The following is a 22,448-nucleotide window of genomic DNA, read 5'->3' on the forward strand; positions in this document are numbered from 1 at the left end:
GAGCTTTTGAGTTTTCCAAGTTCTGCTGTGTTCCATCCTTATCTTATGTGAACCAGTAACATGTATTCTGATAGTTCCATGATTTTTCTCATCTCAAAAATATATAATTTTTTTTTTTTTTTTTTTTTTTTTTTTTTTTTTTTTATACAATTAATTAGGTATTTCTTATCTTTATTCGAGCTGAGGCCTGCAAATAGGCCTCGTTTTTAAAAGGTTAATTAATATTTTTCAGGAAAAATTTTTAGGAATGTGTGTAATGCAAGGATATATGTAAAGTAAACCATATCATGTAAAAATGATATATACAGAAATTAAGTATAAAATATAAATACTATAATAATATATAATGCTCTTCCTCTATACCGTCCAAATAACAGTGAGTATTATTGTAGGATTTTGTACAGCTGCTCAACCAGCTCCAGTCACTGTGAGTCTCTAGCACAATAATAAACAGCAGAATCTTCAGTCTTCAGACTGTTCATCTGCAGATACACCTGCTGTCTGCTGTTGTCTCTGGAGATGGTAAACCGGCCTTGAACTGACTGAGAGTAGTATTTGGTGCTACTAGCAGTATCAGCAGCAATCCACTCCAGTCCTTTTCCTGGAGCCTGTCTGACTCAGTTCATATAGTAGCTGCTAAATGTGAATCCAGAGGCTGTACAGATCAGTGTGTCTGATTCTCCAGGCCTTTTAATCACTGGTTCAGATTCTGTCAGAGTCTGACCATCAACACCTGTCAAGAGAATAGAAAATGTGAAATAAGGTGGTGACACAAAGAAAAGCCATCAAAGACAAAGATCAGTGACTATCTTCACCTGCCCAGCAGATAGTGAAGAGCAGCAGTCCTGTCCTATAGTCCATCATGTTACACTGTGTGTCCACTGTCCTCTGTCCTCCTCTCTGCAGTCACATAAGTAGAGCTGGAAGACGTCTGAGTTTTGCATTGACTCCTCCTCACAGGGAGCATAGAACTAGAATGCACTTGGCTCTCAGTTTATTGTTTGGTGGAAGTGTAGAATCAGTTCCTCCAAGTCAGTTGATTTTAAGTTTGTCTGACATATTTTAATTCAATTTGCGTTAAAGGAACCGTGTGTAACATTTAGGGTGATTATTTGGCAGAAATGGAATATAATATTCATAACTATGTTTTCTTTAGTTGATAATGACTGAGCTGCGGTGGAGACGCTGAAGTGAACCAGGGGAAGTGAAGATTACTCAAGTTGACGACTACTTCACTTGTTACTGTTGTTACTGTTGCTGTTGTAACAGTGCTTACAACTTTATTGCTTACTGCAATAAAGCACAAAGCCAAAACTTTATCAATACATACAATACCAATGTGAAACGTGTTTCAGTCGGCTCTGTCCGCACACAAACGCAGCATGATCGGCCCAATGCATTTAAAAAATATAAAAATATATCTGATGTCTGTGTTCTTCATTATTGATTATTATCATTTATGAACTTCACTCAGAAATGTGTGTTTTATTGACATTTTAGATTCGCTTCCAGTGAGAGATTAATGACTTTATGAAGTGACTTTGCTGTTGTAAAGATAACTGTTGCTGCTTTAGAAACAATTAGTTATATTTAAATAATGAATACATTCTTATCCTGTTCTGAATTTATTTGTTTTTCAAATGTTATGTGTGTTTTTAAAGGCAATTATTTAGTCATTAAGAAGAACAGAGTATTGATAAGAGTAGCTCCTTACCAGAGGGCCACCGTAGTTCTTGTCATCATGTTTTATCATACACCAATGTTTAGAACATATTGTGGATCGTGGACTTTTCTCATTATTTTTTGATTCACACAAGCTCGCTCTGTGATCAACTATTTTTCAATATTTTTCTCTTTTCAAACTGATTTTGTATAATTTATGGTTTGTACTTGTGTATTCATATTTGAGATAGTGAGCTACAACTTGTATCACATGAATCACATGAAGCTGCAGTCACTACTGATCCAGCTATAACAATTTTATATTTGTCGGATATTTTTTTATTCATATTTTTATTAGATATTGTTTATGGTTGATGCTGGCCTTGATCATGATTTTATTAAAAACAACAGATACAAAAAATAAGAGTATTTCTTAGTATATTAGCACAGTAAGAATGAGCGCTGTAGGATTTTGTACAGCTGCTCAACCAGCTCCAGTCACTGTGGGTCTCCAGCACAATAATAAACAGCAGAATCTTCCGTCTTCAGACTGTTCATCTGCAGATACACCTGCTGTCTGCTGTTGTCTCTGGAGATGGTAAACCGGCCTTGAACTGACTGAGAGTAGTATTTGGTGCTACCAGTATCAGCAGCAATCCACTCCAGTCCTTTTCCTGGAGCCTGTCTGACCCAATGCATCCAGTAGCTACTAAGAGTGAATCCAGATGTTGTACAAGTCAGTCTGTGAGATTCTCCAGGCCTTTTAATCACTGGTTCAGATTCTGTCAGAGTCTGACCATCAACACCTGTCAAGAGAATAGAAAATGTGAAATAAGGTGGTGACACAAAGAAAAGCCATCAAAGACAAAGATCAGTGACTATCTTCACCTGCCCAGCAGATAGTTAAGAGCAGCAGTCCTGTCCTATAGTCCATCATGTTACACTGTGTGTCCACTGTCCTCTGTCCTCCTCTCTGCAGTCACATAAGTAGAGCTGGAAGACGTCTGAGTTTTGCATTGACTCCTCCTCACAGGGAGGAACTGGATTTGACTTGAATCAGTAACAGTTTGATGAATCTGAAGAATGAATGTTTACTGAGTCCTTTTAGCATCTTTCAGTATAATTTGTGTAAAAGGTTGACAAACACAAAATGACAGTTTGTTGTCCTTCATTATTTAGCACAGTCTGCATCACATGAAAACAGGACAATCAGTTTTATAATATCCCTAAATTGAGAATTGTATTTATATTTGAATAATTACCAAATATGAACAAATATTAATGATTATGTTATACTGTTGATTTTTTCACAAAGTGTTCACGAGTCATACCTTTCATAATTTGTTGAGATTATTAATTAAGCTTTATTAAACATTTAACTACTTCAGTGCATTGATACCGCAGATACCATTGATGTTTTTCAGTGAGTACAAATACATTTATTAATTGTTTTTCATTTCTTGTTTGATAATTAATTACAATAAGGTTGTCTTATAATTGTTGTTAATCATGATAAACTGTCCTAACACTCTTTGACATGTGTTTTCAAAGCCCTGACTCATGCTTCATGCTTCTCATACAGAGATGAGTGTTGAGTGATCATATTCTCCACATCAATCCCTCCTTGAAGAAGATATTGACACTAGTGAGATCCAAAGAACAAAGAAGGACTGATCATCTCAGGTGTACTTGATTCATTTTAGAGTCAAGTTTAGAAGCCCATCAGAGTCTGGTGTCTTTGAGGAAAACATTATTCCTCCATTTTCTTTCAGATAATCAACTTTTTAAAATGTATAATTTTTTAGATTCCGCTGAAGTTGCGATTTACCTGAATAAATATCTAAACATTTTTGTAAAAGTCTTTTTTTTCTCCATTTTTCATGTTCTTCATTTCAGGGTTTTGTGATGTATTCAGAAAAAAAAGTGTACAAACTGCTAATCACATGGAAGCTTTGTATTTTTGTTACCAAAATGTAATTTTCTTGCTTGAACTTCTTGCATCCTCATTAAGACACATTAAGAGACCCAGTCTCACCACACTTACACACAAAATGTAATCATTTGTATTTATTGCAAAATAGAAACACTGAGACAACTGAATGTTCCCAGAATAGAGGAAGTAGTTTTTGAACGACTCTCCTATTATTGTCTCTCACTGTGGGTCTCTGGCGCAGTAATACACTGCTGTGTCCTCGGTCTTCAGACTGTTCATCTGTAGATAGAGTTTACTGCTGGAGTCATCTCTGGAGATGGTGAATCTACCCTGGAATGACTGGGAGTAACGGAGAGGAGGTGAAGTGCCTGCTGTGTATACAATTGCGATCCACTCCAGTCCTTTTCCAGGAGCCTGTCTTATCCAGCTCATATAGGAGCTGCTGAATGTGAATCCAGATGTTGTACAAGTCAGTCTGTGTGATTCTCCAGGCCTTTTAATCACTGGTTCAGATTCTGTCAGAGTCTGACCATCAACACCTGTCAAGAGAATAGAAAATGTGAAATAAGGTGGTGACACAAAGAAAAGCCATCAAAGACAAAGATCAGTGACTATCTTCACCTGCCCAGCAGATAGTGAAGAGCAGCAGTCCTGTCCTATAGTCCATCATGTTACACTGTGTGTCCACTGTCCTCTGTCCTCCTCTCTGCAGTCACATAAGTAGAGCTGGAAGACGTCTGAGTTTTGCATTGACTCCTCCTCACAGTGAGGAACTGGATTTGACTTGAATCAGTAACAGTTTGGTGAATCTGAAGAATGAATGTTTACTGAGTCCTTTTAGCATCTTTCAGTATAATTTGTGTAAAAGGTTGACAAACACAAAATGACAGTTTGTTGTCTTTCATTATTTAGCACAGTCTGCATCACATGAAGACTTGGACAATCAGTTTTATAATATCCCTAAAGTGAGAATTGTATTTATATTTTAATAATTACCAAATATTAACAAATGTTGCTCTTTATGTTATACTGATGATTTTTTTCATAAAGTGTTCACGAGTCATACCTTTCATAATTTGTTGAGATTATTAATTAAGCTTCATTAAACATTTAACTACTTCAGTGCATTGATACCACAGATACCACTGATGTTTTTCAGTGAGTACAAATACATTTAATAATTGTTTTTCATTTCTTGTTTGATGATTAACTTTTGAAAATGCAGTTTTTAGTAATGTTATCATTACTGTGTGTCACACACAGAAGACACTTTTAGGAAAATGTCTTCACTGTATATTAATTATAAATAATAAGGTATTTTATAATACATGTTTTATTCCTTTTACTTTTTTGTTGCTCAAACATATTTTCTCTTTACTGTGACAGTGATCTGGTGTTGAAATCATTAGTGGTGTGAGGGCTCCTCCTCTGGTGGCTTCATGTTACAAGTGTTCAGACACTGAGAGGTTTTTGTTCAGGTCTACTGATGGTTTGTGTTATTGTGGCTCTCTGGCACAGTAATACACAGCAGTGTCTTCAGGCTGCACATTCTGTCCAGTTAGAGTCACTGTTTTGCTGGAAGAGTCTAAACTGATACTGAACTTGTTCTTCAGTGAATCTTTGTAGTATGTGGTGTAGCCATCACGGGCATATCCAATCCATTCCAGTCCTTTCCCTGCAGGCTGTCTGATCCAAGCTGTGTAGTAGCTGCTAAGAGCATAAGAGACCTGACAGGTGATGGTCAGACGTTGACCTGGCTGCACAGTCACAGAGGCTGGCTGTGTCAACTGCTCACATTTTAAGCCTGTTAAAAAAAGAAGATTTGTTGTAATATCATCAAGTTATACAAGAAGAACGACTGACTTTGATAAATCAAGAGAAACTCACATCCAGCTGCCAACAGCAGCAGCAGAGCTACAGACAACATGGTTTATGTTGAAACTGACGAGCTGTGAACTCAACTGACTGACTGATGTGATGTTTTTATAGCTGAGCAACAAGGAAGCTCACTGAGTTTGCATAGAATCAAACACATGAAACGTAAACGTTGGTCTAACTGGAGCCAATTGAACAGTCTCTTCAATTTGTTCATTATATCTGCAAAGTGAAAACATGCCTGGAAATCACCTCTGCTTTACATTGGATAATGCTATTTTATTTGACACAAACATTTTGAAAATATCTCAGCATTTACTGAAATGAAACAGCTGTTAACTTTGATATTCATTTAAAATAGTAATGCCCAAATAATAACAGTTTGATTTTAAAAACATAATGTTAATTCTTGTAGAATTGTGAACAAGGATTAGGATCATTGTTATTATTCTTTATGTTAATTTTAACATGAAGCATAATGGAAAACATGTTCATTCAAATCAGCATTGAAATAACAATGATGATGGAAATGTAAACTAAAGGAGAAACCACCAGGAACGTTGCTTTCTATGAGCCAAGTTTATAATGTGTTTGGTATGTTTTCAAATGATTAAAACTCACTTTTTGTAATTATTTTGATGAGTTATTCATTCTTTTGCAGCAGCCAGGGCCATGTAAATAGCATGATAACATAAGTCTGATGCTGATGCTTTGCAGAGTTGAATAAAATAATGTCAATAGTTTCACAGGTGTTTGAAGACACATACAGAGAATATGTATGATTTAAATGTTGTAATAGTCAACACATTTCACCTTCATCTGTGTGAAGATGAACAGTCTTAATCAAATATCATGCCGAGTTGTTTCTAGGTTTTGTTGTTTTGTTCCATTATTTTTATTTTGGCCCAATCACACAAAAACTAACAAACTGTAACAAATAAAGACAAAGATGTATTCTTACCCATGGAGAGATGTAGATACATTTTATTTATTGCAAATTATTAATATTCTCTACACATCTCATTTAGACCTTATCTGCAGTTAAAACACAACAATAATCCTTTGATAATAGTTCTATTATCTCATCAAATATGAAAAAACTCTCCATATATAATATTAAGCTTTGATACAGTCCAGTGTCCAGTCAATGATAAGAACAGCAGATCTGAGTGTCTCCTTTGAGTAACAGAGAGAAACTTCACACATAACTTTTTCACTCTCAAAATACTTTCTTTGTATTTCACATCATTTACAGTCATTATTGTGTCTCAGTTTATAGAAATTCAATTTATTTGTTGAAGTTTAATTTCAGCGTCCATATTTTAATGCTGTCTTTTGTCCCTTTCACAAACAAGTGATCTTTTATGTGTTTAATGTGAAATACAGATATTTCTCCATTTTCAGGACTTTGTATCATGCAGGGAAAATGTAAAATGATTGATACAAATTAATTTGTAAAGTAGAATATAGAACAAAAAACAATGTTTAAAATTGATATGAAAAAACATAATCAACTTGATGCTATCAGCCTGAAAATAATGAGCGCTGTAGGATTTTGTACAGCTGCTCAACCAGCTCCAGTCACTGTGGGTCTCTAGCACAATAATAAACAGCAGAATCTTCAGTCTTCAGACTGTTCATCTGCAGATACACCTGCTGTCTGCTGTTGTCTCTGGAGATGGTAAACCGGCCTTGAACTGACTGAGAGTAGTAGATATAAGCACTATCAGATCTGATATAAGCGATCCACTCGAGTCCTTTTCCAGGAGCCTGTCTGACCCAGTTCATGCTATAGCTGCTGAATGTGAATCCAGATGTTGTACAAGTCAGTCTGTGTGATTCTCCAGGCCTTTTAATCACTGGTTCAGATTCTGTCAGAGTCTGACCATCAACACCTGTCAAGAGAATAGAAAATGTGAAATAAGGTGGTGACACAAAGAAAAGCCATCAAAGACAAAGATCAGTGACTATCTTCACCTGCCCAGCAGATAGTGAAGAGCAGCAGTCCTGTCCTATAGTCCATCATGTTACACTGTGTGTCCACTGTCCTCTGTCCTCCTCTCTGCAGTCACATAAATAGAGCTGGAAGACATGTGAGTTTTGCATTGACTCCTCACAGGGAGGAGACAACTGGATTATTTAATGAATCAGTCAGTCCTCCAAGTCAGCTGTTTTAATGTCTGTCTGACATAGTTTATCTTCAGTAACACTACATCATAATCATTCTCATCATACGAACATGTTCATTTTAGTTCAGACATCTGCTACATGAACATACATAATTTATCTTGGTATCAAGTTTTCTCACCCGTCACTTTGAGCATAATGGGCAGCACATAAGAACTTTTACAATAATATTAATAATCTACAGTTTTATTCTGATCACCAACTCCACTGACATCAATGAAAATTGCTTCATTATCATCTCACTGTGATACAATGTGGTACAATTTAACAATGTTTTGAACATATTTTGTTTTGTGGACATTTCACTTTTCTAATTATGTTCTTCAAATGAGAGAACTCCATTCTTTCTATGACTGAGTGCTGTAACGTCATGAGGAGAATAAATATGTATTTATGAGTAATTATTCCATCAGACATCTGACTATTCAGTGTTTCTAATGTGTTTATGAGTGAGAATCCACTGAAAGCTCCTCACAGGATCCAGCTGCCAGCAGCAGAATCAGAGCTACAGAGAACATGGTTGATGTTGAAGCTGAAGTGATGTGAGCTCTTCTCTCCTCTCACTGACACACACACACACACACACACACACACACACACACACACACACACATTTATTTATGAGGAAACACATGAGGAGGCCGATTTACATAATGGTGACAGTAAATCAGCTGACTAAAGTATATTAACATAATTTCAAATGTAGCTGACATGTTCAGCTGTTCTCACAAAGACTATAGTGGAACTTGAATCTCAGATAAACTCACTTTTAGATTGTTGATGGAACGTTTCTGTAATTTTAAGTCATCTAACATCACTTTGAATTAAAGACTCTTGATCCTGTCACTAATGCAGTTATGATTGAAATTATAATTATATGTTTGTTTGTTTTTTAAAGAAACAGTGTTATGGAAGTGAAACTGACTTTTTGAGGATTAATTTCTACAAATCAATGTATTCCATCACTTTAAAGACTATATACATTATACAATGATGTATGTATATATATATATATATATATACATTTATATATATATATATATATATATATATATATATATATATATATATATATATATATATATACATTTATATAAATGTATCGATAAAAACTGTTTCCGTTAAATTAGGGACTATTTATAAACCTAAGACTCTCTCCCTTTCTACAGTGATCTGGTGTTGAAATCATTAGTGGTGTGAGGGCTCCTCCTCTGGTGGCTTCATGTTACAAGTGTTCAGACACTGAGAGGTTTTTGTTCAGGTCTACTGATGGTTTGTGTTATTGTGGCTCTTCTGGCACAGTAATACACAGCAGTGTCTTCAGGCTGCACATTCTGTCCAGTTAGAGTCACTGTTCCAGCAGAAGTGTCTCTGCTGTAACTGAACTTGTTCTTTAGAGCATCATTTTGGTAAAAGTCTCCTCCACCCCACCGATGTGAAATCCAGTCCATCGGTTTTCCTTCACACTGTCTGATCCAACCTGTTGCATAGCTGTTATCAGTCAAAGAATAACCAGAGACCTGACAGCTGATGGTCAAAGACTGTCCAGGCTGCACAACCATTGAGTCTGGCTGGATGAGATCAAGACTGTTCACACCTGTGGAAACACAAATCAACATTATCTCCATCAGACATCTGACTATTCAGTGTTTCTAATGTGTTTATGAGTGAGAATCCACTGAAAGCTCCTCACAGGATCCAGCTGCCAGCAGCAGAATCAGAGCTACAGAGAACATGGTTGATGTTGAAGCTGAAGTGATGTGAGCTCTTCTCTCCTCTCACTGACACAAACACACACACACACACACACACACACACACACACCACTTCTTATATGTAACCTTCATTTGAATATTGTTGAATCATTTTTGAATTCCACTTGAATCACTTTCAGATGTAAACAGTTTGTCTTCTCGAGTGATCAGACTAGGTAGAGCATTTATTTATTTTTTATTGAAAAAAAATATTTGTATAAAAAAGCTTATTTGGACTAAAATGTCATCATGTAGATGGTTAAAGAAATTATTTGATTTACTGTAAAAAACATCTCTTAATATCATGAAGTTTGTATATATTAATATTAATACTGTACTTTAGAGAGCTTTTTAAAGCAAAGTTTTCACTCTAACTGAAGCAGTCTCATACATTTTCATTCACAGTTAAGTCACCTCAGTGAGGTGGATTACTGCTAAGAGAGGAGAACGTTTGTCTTATCACAGTATCACTTATTCATTCCACTTGTATTACAATGTCTTACAAGCACAAGACTAAACAGCAGCTCCCCAGTCTTCCAGCTGTTTATGGTGACATGTATTTGAGAATGTGAGCTACAACTTATTAATCACATGAAGCTGCAGTCACTACTGATCCAGCTCTACATTTTTTATATTTGTGTTATTTTTGAACTTGTATTGTGACCTACTTTAGATAATAATGAATAGGTTACATTAATGTGGCTGAGATGTGTTCATGTTGTGTTTATTTTATTCAGACTTAAATAAGAAGACAGACGTTGTTTTTTCTATATTTAGTTGTGTTGTAGGACAGTTGGATATTTTTTTATTCATACTTTTATTAGATATTGTTTATGGTTAATGCTGGCCGTGATCATGATTTTATTAAAAACAAAAGATACAAAAAATAGAAGTATTTCTTAGTATATTAGCACAGTAAGAATTAGTATTGTAGGATTTTGTACAGCTGCTCAACCAGCTCCAGTCACTGTGGGTCTCCAGCACAATAATAAACAGCAGAATCTTCAGTCTTCAGACTGTTCATCTGCAGATACACCTGCTGTCTGCTGTTGTCTCTGGAGATGGTAAACCGGCCTTGAACTGACTGAGAGTAGGATTTGCCGCTACCAGTATCAGCAGTGGCAACCCACTCCAGTCCTTTTCCAGGAGCCTGTCTGACCCAGGCCATATAGTAGCTGCTGATTGTGAATCCAGAGGCTGTACAGATCAGTCTGTGTGATTCTCCAGGCCTTTTAACCACTGGTTCAGATTCTGTCAGAGTCTGACCATCAACACCTGTCAAGAAAAACAAGAAAAATAGTCACTTGTTGTAAGTTTGTAACTTGTTGAAGAACAATTTTACTCAAGACCTTCATCTTCACCTGCCCAGCAGATAGTTAAGAGCAGCAGTCCTGTCCTATAGTCCATCATGTTACACTGTGTGTCCTCTGTCCTCTGTCCTCCTCTCTGCTGTCAGATAAGTAGAGGTGGAAGACATCTGAGTTTTGCATTGACTCCTCCTTTTTGATGGAACAGTGTTCTCTGTTCATCCCTCCTCTAAACTGATTTTCAATTCAAGGCCTTTTCTGAACTAACAATGTTTTGTGTGTTTTTGTAATAATCATTTCTCTGTATCTTGCCGTTTTTAATTTGTTTACAAATTAGTTTTTGGGACATTTGTTTAACCTTATGCAACTAAAGTAAATTTTATTTATTTAGCTTTTTTTTAAAACACATTGTCAAGCAAAAACAGCAAAGGTGTGATCAACTTTTGTTTTGCAGTTGGAGCAGAGGATAGATAAAGCCAGAGCTTTAAGGATCAGAGTGGTCGAGAGGAAGATCAACAATGTAGCTCAGGGCAAGATCATGCAGTGCCTTATATGTAATTAACGGGATGTTTTGTTTATTCTGAATTTTACCAGAAGGGTCCATCAAAGGTAATACATTTATGATAATATCATTCATATTCAGGGAGTTTAGAGACACTTCAACTGAGGTACAGAAAGGTGAACTACCTACAAGTCAGGAGATGCAGACCTTGCTGGCTTGGTTTGAGAGGCGAACAACATCACATGTCTCCTTTTTTTTGTCCACCTTGAGATAAAAAGGAACAAAATTTCAAGCATTTGTTTTGAGGGAAACTCTGACATCCAACATCTTTTAGCTGTGTGCTGAGTTTTGGCTTGTAGCTTCTACCTCAATACCTGAAGACAATTCAGCTGAATGTATTTCATTGCTTGTGAAGTTCATTGTTCAGCAATTAATAAACATGTAATTCAGTTTTTCTTGAGGAAATATATACAATGGTGTATTAGTGCTTGTAACCTTTAAGTATTTAAACTGATGTAACAGTGATCTGGTGTTGAAATCAGTAGTGGTGTGAGGGCTCCTCCTCTGGTGGCTTCATGTTACAAGTGTTCAGACACTGAGAGGTTTTTGTTCAGGTCTACTGATGGTTTGTGTTATTGTGGCTCTCTGGCACAGTAATACACAGCAGTGTCTTCAGGCTGCACATTCTGTCCAGTTAGAGTCACTGTTTTGCTGGAAGAGTCTAAACTGATACTGAACTTGTTCTTCAGTGAATCTTTGTAGTATGCTGTGCATCCAACACAGTTGTATCCAATCCATTCCAGTCCTTTCCCTGCAGGCTGTCTGATCCAAGCTGTGCTGTAGCTGCTAACAGAATAAGAGACCTGACAGGTGATGGTCAGACGTTGATCTGGCTGCACAGTCACAGAGGCTGGCTGTGTCAACTGTTCACACTTCACACCTGTTAAAAAAAGAAGATTTGTTGTAACATCATCAAGTTATACAAGAAGAACGACTGACTTTGATAAATCAAGAAAAACTCACATCCAGCTGCCAACAGCAGCAGCAGAGCTACAGACAACATGGTTTATGTTGAAACTGACGAGCTGTGAACTTAACTGACTGACTGATGTGATGTTTTTATAGCTGAGCAACAAGGAAGCTCACTGAGTTTGCATAGAATCAGACATATCAGAATCAGCAACACAGTGAAATTTGTAGACAGTAAGATCACACTGCAGAGTGCAAAGGGTGCTGGAATACATAATGATAAATGTAACAGATTGCTTTATATACATGAGATAGGTGGATATGACAGTATACAGTGTATGCATCGATGCAATAATTTTTGTTAAACTGGTGCCAATAGAAGAGTCTGTTCAGTATTAATATATCTGCAGAGTGATAACATACGTTGAAATTACCTCTACTTTACATTTGATATTTTCATTTCATGACACACTCAATTATAGCAGTTTGAAAACGTCCCTGCATTCACAGAAATGAAACAACTGTTAGCTTTGTTTTGCTATTGTCATTTGTTAACTCCTTACTGCATTTATTCATGCACTTATTTGCCTACTTACTGGACTTACTGACTGTATATGCGTCAACAGAAATATAGTGACAGCAGCCAGTAACATGTAAATAGTGAAAATGAAGCCTGATGCTGCTGGTTTGCAGATTTGAATCCTAGACTTTTAGTGGCTTCTGTGTTTTCAGATGTTTGAAGACACAGACACTCAGAGACACTTGGAGCTTCTTGAGGAAGACAGCTGCTCAGGAACTGAAACATGTGTACGTGTTTGCACATGCAAATGCAGAGAAACTAAAACCTTTAACTTAAATGAAAACTATACGGTAGTTAATGCATTTACAAGGCCTTTTGTTGTCGTTGTTGTATTTCTGTTATTGTCAAATTAAATTAGAATCTGACACAAATTATAGAAATGGTAACAACTAGACACGTATCTTTTCTGTCCATGTAGAGATGTAGCTCCTTTTCTTTGTATTCAGATACAGTTAACTTCATTGCACTACTTAACATTCTCTCCACATCTTATTGAGACATTTCTCTGCAGTTAAAACACAACAATGATCCTTTGATTGCTGATGTTATGATTTCATAAAATATGAAGAACCTCTCTATATGAAGTATTAAGCTTTAGTTGAGTCAATGTTCCGAGTGTCTGTCAGTTCAGATCGATGAGAACAGCAGATCTGAATGTGTCCTCTAAGTAACAGGAGAGAGAAACTTGATGCTGACTGCCCTCTGGTGACTTCATAAAAGAAACATTTTTTACTCTCACATTGTGACTCTCTCTATATTCCACATCATTTGCATATTTTGTTTTCATTTGTATTTGTAGAAGTTACATTTCAACAATCAGAATGTTGTCTTTGGTCCTTTCATGAACAAGTTATCTTTATGGTGTTTTCATGTGTTTTCATGAATGAGCAGGGAAACGATTCATTTATTGTCGACATAAAACAACTTGTGAAAAATGTATTATAAATTAATTAATAAAAGGTATAAATGTAATGGAAAAAAAGAATGAATAATATTCATGCTTGGGTTCTAACAGCCCAGTAAGAATTAGTATTGTAGGATTTTGTACAGCTGCTCAACCAGCTCCAGTCACTGTGGGTCTCTAGCACAATAATAAACAGCAGAATCTTCAGTCTTCAGACTGTTCATCTGCAGATACACCTGCTGTCTGCTGTTGTCTCTGGAGATGGTAAACCGGCCTTTGACCGACTCAGAATAGTAGATGTTGCCACTGCCGCCACTGATAGTAGCAACCCACTCCAGTCCTTTTCCAGGAGCCTGTCTGACCCAGTTCATAGCGTAGCTGCTGAATGTGAATCCAGATGTTGTACAAGTCAGTCTGTGTGATTCTCCAGGCCTTTTAATCACTGGTTCAGATTCTGTCAGAGTCTGACCATCAACACCTAATAAGATATAAAAAAACATCATGAGAAATATGTCAGTTACACGAATGGAAACTCAAATCAAGATTAGTCAAAATCTTCACCTGCCCAGCAGATAGTGAAGAGCAGCAGTCCTGTCCTATAGTCCATCATGTTACACTGTGTGTCCACTGTCCTCTGTCCTCCTCTCTGCAGTCACATAAGTAGAGCTGGAAGACGTCTGAGTTTTGAATTGACTCCTCCTCACAGGGAGGATATACTTCATTAGGCTTTGCATACATGAAAAAATATATACTGTATATTTAATTGAGGTGAAAGGAATGACTGTAGTCAAATATAACAAAATACATATATTCAAGTCGTGTACTGAAAGGGTGGAGTCAGTGATTCTAGAGACAGTTTGTTGATATCTGAACTCTTGATTTACCTTCCCTCTCACTCCCACTGCCGTTCTTCTTCATGACTGTGAATGAGCATCAGCTCTTGCTGATTGGCTGGAATAGTGCTGTTTGGCTCAGCCCGAGCTCCTTTGTTTGTTTCCCATTTACAGAGCTGGGGCTTTTCTTCAGTGCACACACAAAACGGACAGTTAGTGGACCCTGAGGACATATTCACTGAATTTGACCAAAAGTGCATTGGATTAGAATCGCTGACCTCACCTTTAAGTACAAATTCAACTTGACTTGAGTATTTCCAATTCATGCAACTTTAAACTTCTATTCCATGTCATCTCAGTGGAAAATACAAACAAAATGAAAGTTCCTTTTTCGTAACTTTAGCTAAAATATCTGAATTCTTCTTTCAACATTGGTGAATGAGCATCCTGCAATTGGTGACCTGTCCAGGTCAATAGTAAGGCCACTCACTCAACTAAACAACGTATCAACTACACCCTGCAGCAGAATACGCACTGCACTCTCATGTCTCTCTGACTAACCCAACACACATGCAAAGGCTCAAACCCAACACACACAGAACTCATGGCTCTGCTTCTTCTTTTCATTGCCTTCCTGGTATTTAAGAAGAGGAGAGACAATGTCTTGCTTAAATCTAGGTTCATACGAAAGACACTCAATCAAAGTTGTCCAAATGGGGTTCAGTTAGGTCCACAAAGACACATGATGACTGGCTCTCTTAGCGCAACCTGTTGCTGCTCTGGATGGCTGTCATTTAGAGTGGAAAGTTGTCTCTTGTACTCAGCATTCATATTTGTGAATAAATGATTTGCAGTTTGAATAATGAAAACTGCTGGGCATTAGTAAGCATTTAAAAGACATTTTAGTGACAATTGCAAGTGACAAATAATTGTGTTGTGATTTTATAGACCTTGAACATTTTGCTCTTGAGGCTTTTTAGGGGGCTGAAGTATTAATCAGGTATCTCAGAACCCCCGTGACCCCCCTTATTTTGCACACTGCTCTAGCCCCTTCGCTAAAAAAAAAGCTAGTCTAGTGAAGGGATGGATGGATGGAATGTTAATTGTATGTTCCTCTAATTGAGCACATTGAAGTCTTAGCTGACATGTTTCAATTGCACATGTCTAAAATGCTTTATATCAAGATCCCATTCATGTTTCTTTCAGAGAAGCAGAAATCATGCTTGAGGTCTCACTCCCTGTCATTTCATCAACATCTTGAACGCTGTCTCAACATCAGCTGTACTGCTCTCAATCACCCTCTCCACTCTCTACCTCCACACTCCTTCCTTCAACCCCTTTCCTCTGAGGCCAACCTCCTGTCTCCATCATCCAGGACCAAGCTGCTCCAATCATTTCATGTTCAAGGAGTTACTCCAAACTCCCCTTTCAAACATTTTCAATGCTAGATCTTACATACTCAGCTATTTTTCACCTGTATTTGATTTTGTTGTTTTGGGTTCTTTAATTTGTCATGTATGGCGTCTGAGTATCTTGAAAAGTGCTCTGATGTGTTTTTTTAACAAAATATTTTCTTGTCCTTATTATTTTGTGATAGTGGAGAATAGTTATTAATGTCATGGAGAATAAATATTAATATAGTTACAATTTGTATCCCTTTAATAGACCCTGTTTAGAGACATTTTGGTCATAAAATAATAAAAACAATTTTCATTAAAATCAGTGGTTCAGGACAAGTGATACTGAGACAACTGAATGCTCCCAGTGGTGGTGTTGAATAGAGGAAGTAGTTTTTGAACGACTCTCCTATTATTGTCTCTCACTGTGTCTGTCTGGCGCAGTAATACACTGCTGTGTCCTCGGTCTTCAGACTGTTCATCTGTAGATAGAGTTTACTGCTGGAGTCATCTCTGGAGATGGTGAATCTACCCTGGACTGACTGGGAGTAATAGATAGAAGAACTGCCTGTTTGTACAAAAGCGATCCACTCCAGTCCTTTTCCAGGAGCCTGTCTGACCCAGTTCATAGCGTAGCTGCTGAATGTGAATCCAGATGTTGTACAAGTCAGTCTGTGTGATTCTCCAGGCCTTTTAACCACTGGTTCAGATTCTGTCAGAGTCTGACCATCAACACCTGTCAAGAGAATAGAAAATGTGAAATAAGGTGGTGACACAAAGAAAAGCCATCAAAGACAAAGATCAGTGACTATCTTCACCTGCCCAGCAGATAGTGAAGAGCAGCAGTCCTGTCCTATAGTCCATCATGTTACACTGTGTGTCCACTGTCCTCTGTCCTCCTCTCTGCAGTCACATAAGTAGAGCTGGAAGACGTCTGAGTTTTGCACTGACTCCTCCTCACAGGGAGGAGACATCTATATTGGTCTTGAATCTTGCATCTTGTGGTGAAACTACAATTTATTGTTAGTATTTTTCTTATTGTCGTTATTACTCCCTGTAAGCAGCAGCAGAGGAAAGCACAAGGAGTTATCATATGCTGCAAACACATCACTTCTTTTATATATCTCCTTTCTGAAAATATTGAAAGAAGGACTGATCATCTCAGGTGTACTTGATTTAATTTAGGTTAAAGTTTAGAAGCCCATCAGAGTCTGGTGTCTTTGAGGAAAACATTATTCCTCCATTTTCTTTCTGATAATCAACTTGCAAAAACATATCTTGTTTAGGTTGGGCTGAAGTTGCGATTAAACTGACTAAATACCTAAATGCTTTTGCAAAAAGCATCTTTTTCCTTTCTTATGTTTGTAATTTCAGGATTTTGACTGGATGTTGTTATGTATTCAGAAAAAAAGGTCTACAAAATGCAAATCACTTGGAAGCTTTACATTTTAATGTTAACAAAATGTAATTGGCTTGAACTTCATGCTTGCACTCATTGAGACAGTCTCATCACACTTATACAGAGAATTTAATCAGTTTTATTTATTGCATAAAAAGGACACTGATGCAACTGAATGTTCCCAGTGGTGGTGATGAATAGAGGAAGTAGTTTTTGAACGACTCTCCTATTATTGTCTCTCACTGTGGGTCTTCTGGCGCAGTAATACACTGCTGTGTCCTCGGTCTTCAGACTGTTCATCTGTAGATAGAGTTTACTGCTGGAGTCATCTCTGGAGATGGTGAATCTACTCTGGACTGACTGGGAGTAACGGATAGGAGAACTAGATGTGCCGATATAAGCGATCCACTCCAGTCCTTTTCCAGGAGCCTGTCTTATCCAGCCCATATAGTAGCTGCTGAATGTGAATCCAGATGTTGTACAAGTCAGTCTGTGTGATTCTCCAGGCCTTTTAATCACTGGTTCAGATTCTGTCAGAGTCTGACCATCAACACCTGTCAAGAGAATAGAAAATGTGAAATAAGGTGGTGACACAAAGAAAAGCCATCAAAGACAAAGATCAGTGACTATCTTCACCTGTCCAGCAGATAGTGAAGAGCAGCAGTCCTGTCCTATAGTCCATCATGTTACACTGTGTGTCCACTGTCCTCTGTCCTCCTCTCTGCAGTCACATAAGTAGAGCTGGAAGACATCTGAGTTTTGCATTGACTCCTCCTCACAGTGAGGAACTGGATTTGACTTGAATCAGTAACAGTTTGGTGAATCTGAAGAATGAATGTTTACTGAGTCCTTTTAGCATCTTTCAGTATAATTTGTGTAAAAGGTTGACAAACACAAAATGACAGTTTGTTGTCCTTCATTATTTAGCACAGTCTGCATCACATGAAGACCTGGAAAATCAGTTTTATAATATCCCTAAAGTGAGAATTGTATTTATATTTTAATAATTACCAAATATTAACAAATGTTGCTCATTATGTTTTTCTGATGATTTTCTCACAAAGTGTTCACGAGTCATACCTTTCATAATTTGTTGAGATTATTAATTAAGCTTTATTAAACATTTAACTACTTCAGTGCATTGATACCACAGATACCACTGATGTTTTTCATTGAGTACAAATACATTTATTAATTGTTTTTCATTTCTTGTTTGATGATTAACTTTTGAAAATGCAGTTTTTAGTAATGTTATCATTAACACACATAAATATTGTGAGTCACACACAGAAGACACTTTTAGGAAAATGTCGTCACTATATTGTTAATATTATTGTATTTTATAATACATGTTATATTCCTTTTACTTTTTTTTTGCTCAAACATATTTTCTCTTTAATGTGACAGTGATCTGGTGTTGAAATCATTAGTGGTGTGAGGGCTCCTCCTCTGGTGGCTTCATGTTACAAGTGTTCAGACACTGAGAGGTTTTTGTTCAGGTCTACTGATGGTTTGTGTTATTGTGGCTCTCTGGCACAGTAATACACAGCAGTGTCTTCAGGCTGCACATTCTGTCCAGTTAGAGTCACTGTTTTGCTGGAAGAGTCTAAACTGATACTGAACTTGTTCTTCAGTGAATCTTTGTAGTATGTGGTGTAGCCATCACCAGCACGTCCAATCCATTCCAGTCCTTTCCCTGCAGGCTGTCTGATCCAAGCTGTGGGGTAGCTGCCAAGAGAATAAGAGACCTGACAGGTGATGGTCAGACGTTGACCTGGCTGCACAGTCACAGAGGCTGGCTGTGTCAACTGTTGACACTTCACACCTGTTAAAAAAAAGAAAAAGTTTTGTTACAAAAAATTGAAGCAGAATTGTTGATTTTGAGAAATCCAGAGAGACTCACATCCAGCTGTCAACAGCAGCAGCAGAGCTACAGACAACATGGTTTATGTTGAAACTGAAGAGATATGAACTTCACTAACAGCCTGATGTGATGTTTTTATAGCCAAGTAACAAGGGAGCTCACTGAGTTTGCATATAGTCAAACATGTGAAGCATCAACACTGGTCTAACTGCAGCCAATAGAAGAGTCTGTTCAGTGTTATTATATCTGCAGAGTGAAAACAGGGTTTTCCAGCTTGGTCAGTGGCACTAAGCTTCAAACTCTGACTACAAACCCCTGTAGCATCAGTTTTGCACGTGTCAGTGACGGCGTGTCAATATACACTTGTTACATGCATAGTGTCTTTTCAAAATGGTTGATGTTAACTTGACTAACGACTCGCGTGACTAGCAAGTGACATGACAAAGCTTCAACGTTTCTTTTTTTGTTTTGCACGGGACAAGAACAAATATCTTCACTGTATATTAAATATTATAATTATTATTGTGTTTTATAATACATGTTATATTCCTTTTACTTTTTTGTTGCTCAAACATATTTTCTCTTTACTGTGACAGTGATCTGGTGTTGAAATCATTAGTGGTGTGAGGGCTCCTCCTCTGGTGGCTTCATGTTACAAGTGTTCAGACACTGAGAGGTTTTTGTTCAGGTCTACTGATGGTTTGTGTTATTGTGGCTCTCTGGCACAGTAATACACAGCAGTGTCTTCAGGCTGCACATTCTGTCCAGTTAGAGTCACTGTTTTGCTGGAAGAGTCTAAACTGATACTGAACTTGTTCTTTAGTGAATCTTTATAGTATGAAGCTCCAGTGTATTTCATTCCAATCCATTCCAGTCCTTTTCCTGCAGGCTGTCTGATCCAAGCTGTGTAGTAGCTGCTGACATCATAAGAGACCTGACAGGTGATGGTCAGACGTTGACCTGGCTGCACAGTCACAGAGGCTGGCTGTGTCAACTGTTCACACTTCACACCTGTTAAAAAAAGGAAATGTTTTGTTACAATTATTGAAGCAGAATTGTTGATTTTGAGAAATCCAGAGAGACTCACATCCAGCTGCCAACAGCAGCAGCAGAGCTACAGACAACATGGTTTATGTTGAAATTGAAGAGATATGAACTTCACTAACAGCCTGATGTGATGTTTTTATAGCCAAGTAACAAGGGAGCTCACTGAGTTTGCATATAATCAAACATATGAAGCATCAACACCGGTCTAACTGCAGCCAATAGAAGAGTCTGTTCAGTGTTATTATATCTGCAGAGAGAAACTATAGTTTTCATGCCTGAAAATCAACTCTGCTTTATATTTTATATTATTATATTTTACTTCATTTTGAAAATGTTCCTGTATTTACAGAATCAAACAACCGTTAACTTTGCTTTTAATCATCAATGCCCATTAGCCAGAGCTAATTAATGCTTTAATTACAATAAGGTTGTCTTATAATTGTTGTGAATCATGATAAACTGTCCAAACACTCTTTGACATGTGTTTTCAAAGCCCTGATGCTTCATGCTTCTCATACAGAGATGAGTGTTGAGTGATCATATTCTCCACATCAATCCCTCCTTGAAGAAGATATTGACACTAGTGAGATCCAAAGAACAAAGAAGGACTGATCATCTCAGGTGTACTTGATTCATTTTAGAGTCAAGTTTAGAAGCCCATCAGAGTCTGGTGTCTTTGAGGAAAACATTATTCCTCCATTTTCTTTCAGATAATCAACTTTTTAAAATGTATCATTTTTTAGATTCGGCTGAAGTTGCGATTTAACTGAATAAATATCTAAACATTTTTGTAAAAGTCTTTTTTTTTCTCCTTTTTTCATGTTTCTCATTTCAGGATTTTGTGATGTATTCAGAAAAAAAGTGTACAAACTGCTATTCACTTGGAAGCTTTGTATTTTTATTACCAAAATGTAATTTTCTTGCTTGAACTTCTTGCATCCTCATTAAGACACATTAAGAGACCCAGTCTCATTACACTTATACACAGAATTTAATCATTTTTATTTATTACAAAATAGAAACACTGAGACAACTGAATGTTCCCAGAATAGAGGAAGTAGTTTTTGAACGACTCTCCTATTATTGTCTCTCACTGTGTCTCTTCTGGCGCAGTAATACACTGCTGTGTCCTCGGTCTTCAGACTGTTCATCTGTAGATAGAGTTTACTGCTGGAGTCATCTCTGGAGATGGTGAATCTACTCTGGACTGACTGGGAGTAATAGATAGGAGTACTAGATGTGCCCATATAAGCGATCCACTCCAGTCCTTTTCCAGGAGCCTGTCTGATCCAGCTCATAGCGTAGCTGCTGAATGTGAATCCAGATGTTGTACAAGTCAGTCTGTGTGATTCTCCAGGCCTTTTAATCACTGGTTCAGATTCTGTCAGAGTCTGACCATCAACACCTGTCAAGAGAATAGAAAATGTGAAATAAGGTGGTGAAGCAAAGAAAAGCCATCAAAGACAAAGATCAGTGACTATCTTCACCTGCCCAGCAGATAGTTAAGAGCAGCAGTCCTGTCCTATAGTCCATCATGTTACACTGTGTGTCCACTGTCCTCTGTCCTCCTCTCTGCAGTCACATAAGTAGAGCTGGAAGACGTCTGAGTTTTGCATTGACTCCTCCTCACAGGGAGCATAGAACTAGAATGCACTTGGCTCTCAGTTTATTGTTTGGTGGAAGTGTAGAATCAGTTTCCTCCAAGTCAGTTGATTTTAAGTTTGTCTGACATATTTTAATTCAATTTGCGTTAAAGGAACCGTGTGTAACATTTAGGGGGATTATTTGGCAGAAATGGAATATAATATTCATAACTATGTTTTCTTTAGTTGATAATGACTGAGCTGCGGTGGAGACACTGAAGTGAACCAGGGGAAGTGAAGATTACTCGAGTTGACGACTACTTCACTTGTTACTGTTGCTGTTGTAACAGTGCTTACAACTTTATTGCTTACTGCAATAAAGCACAAAGCCAAAACTTTATCAATACATACAATACCAATGTGAAACGTGTTTCAGTCGGCTCTGTCCGCACACAAACGCAGCATGATCGGCCCAATGCATTTAAAAAATATAAAGATATATCTGATGTCTGTGTTCTTCATTATTGATTATTATCATTTATGAACTTCACTCAGAAATGTGTGTTTTATTGACATTTTAGATTCGCTTCCAGTGAGAGATTAATGACTTTATGAAGTGACTTTGCTGTTGTAAAGATAACTGTTGCTGCTT

The 22,448-nt window shown here is 37.3% G+C and overlaps 3 gene segments (V, D, J or C); all 3 read right to left on the minus strand.

Moving 5' to 3' along the window:
- Positions 1 to 3,814: 3,814 nt before the first annotated feature.
- Positions 3,815 to 5,522, minus strand: LOC137885566 (Ig heavy chain V region 5A-like). The segment is given in 3 exon segments: positions 3,815 to 3,934; positions 5,164 to 5,399; positions 5,483 to 5,522. Coding segments are annotated over 3 exon segments (396 nt in total).
- Positions 5,523 to 13,837: 8,315 nt separating this feature from the next.
- Positions 13,838 to 14,591, minus strand: LOC137885567 (Ig heavy chain V region 914-like). The segment is given in 2 exon segments: positions 13,838 to 14,151; positions 14,558 to 14,591. Coding segments are annotated over 2 exon segments (348 nt in total).
- Positions 14,576 to 21,749, minus strand: LOC137885614 (immunoglobulin heavy variable 3-48-like). The segment is given in 3 exon segments: positions 14,576 to 14,693; positions 21,308 to 21,618; positions 21,701 to 21,749. Coding segments are annotated over 3 exon segments (447 nt in total).
- Positions 21,750 to 22,448: the final 699 nt, after the last annotated feature.

This window comes from Cebidichthys violaceus, unplaced genomic scaffold, assembly GCF_023349555.1.
Source record: "Cebidichthys violaceus isolate CVI_PGR_0920_01 unplaced genomic scaffold, fCebVio1.0.p SCAF_40, whole genome shotgun sequence".
NCBI lineage: Eukaryota > Metazoa > Chordata > Actinopteri > Perciformes > Stichaeidae > Cebidichthys > Cebidichthys violaceus.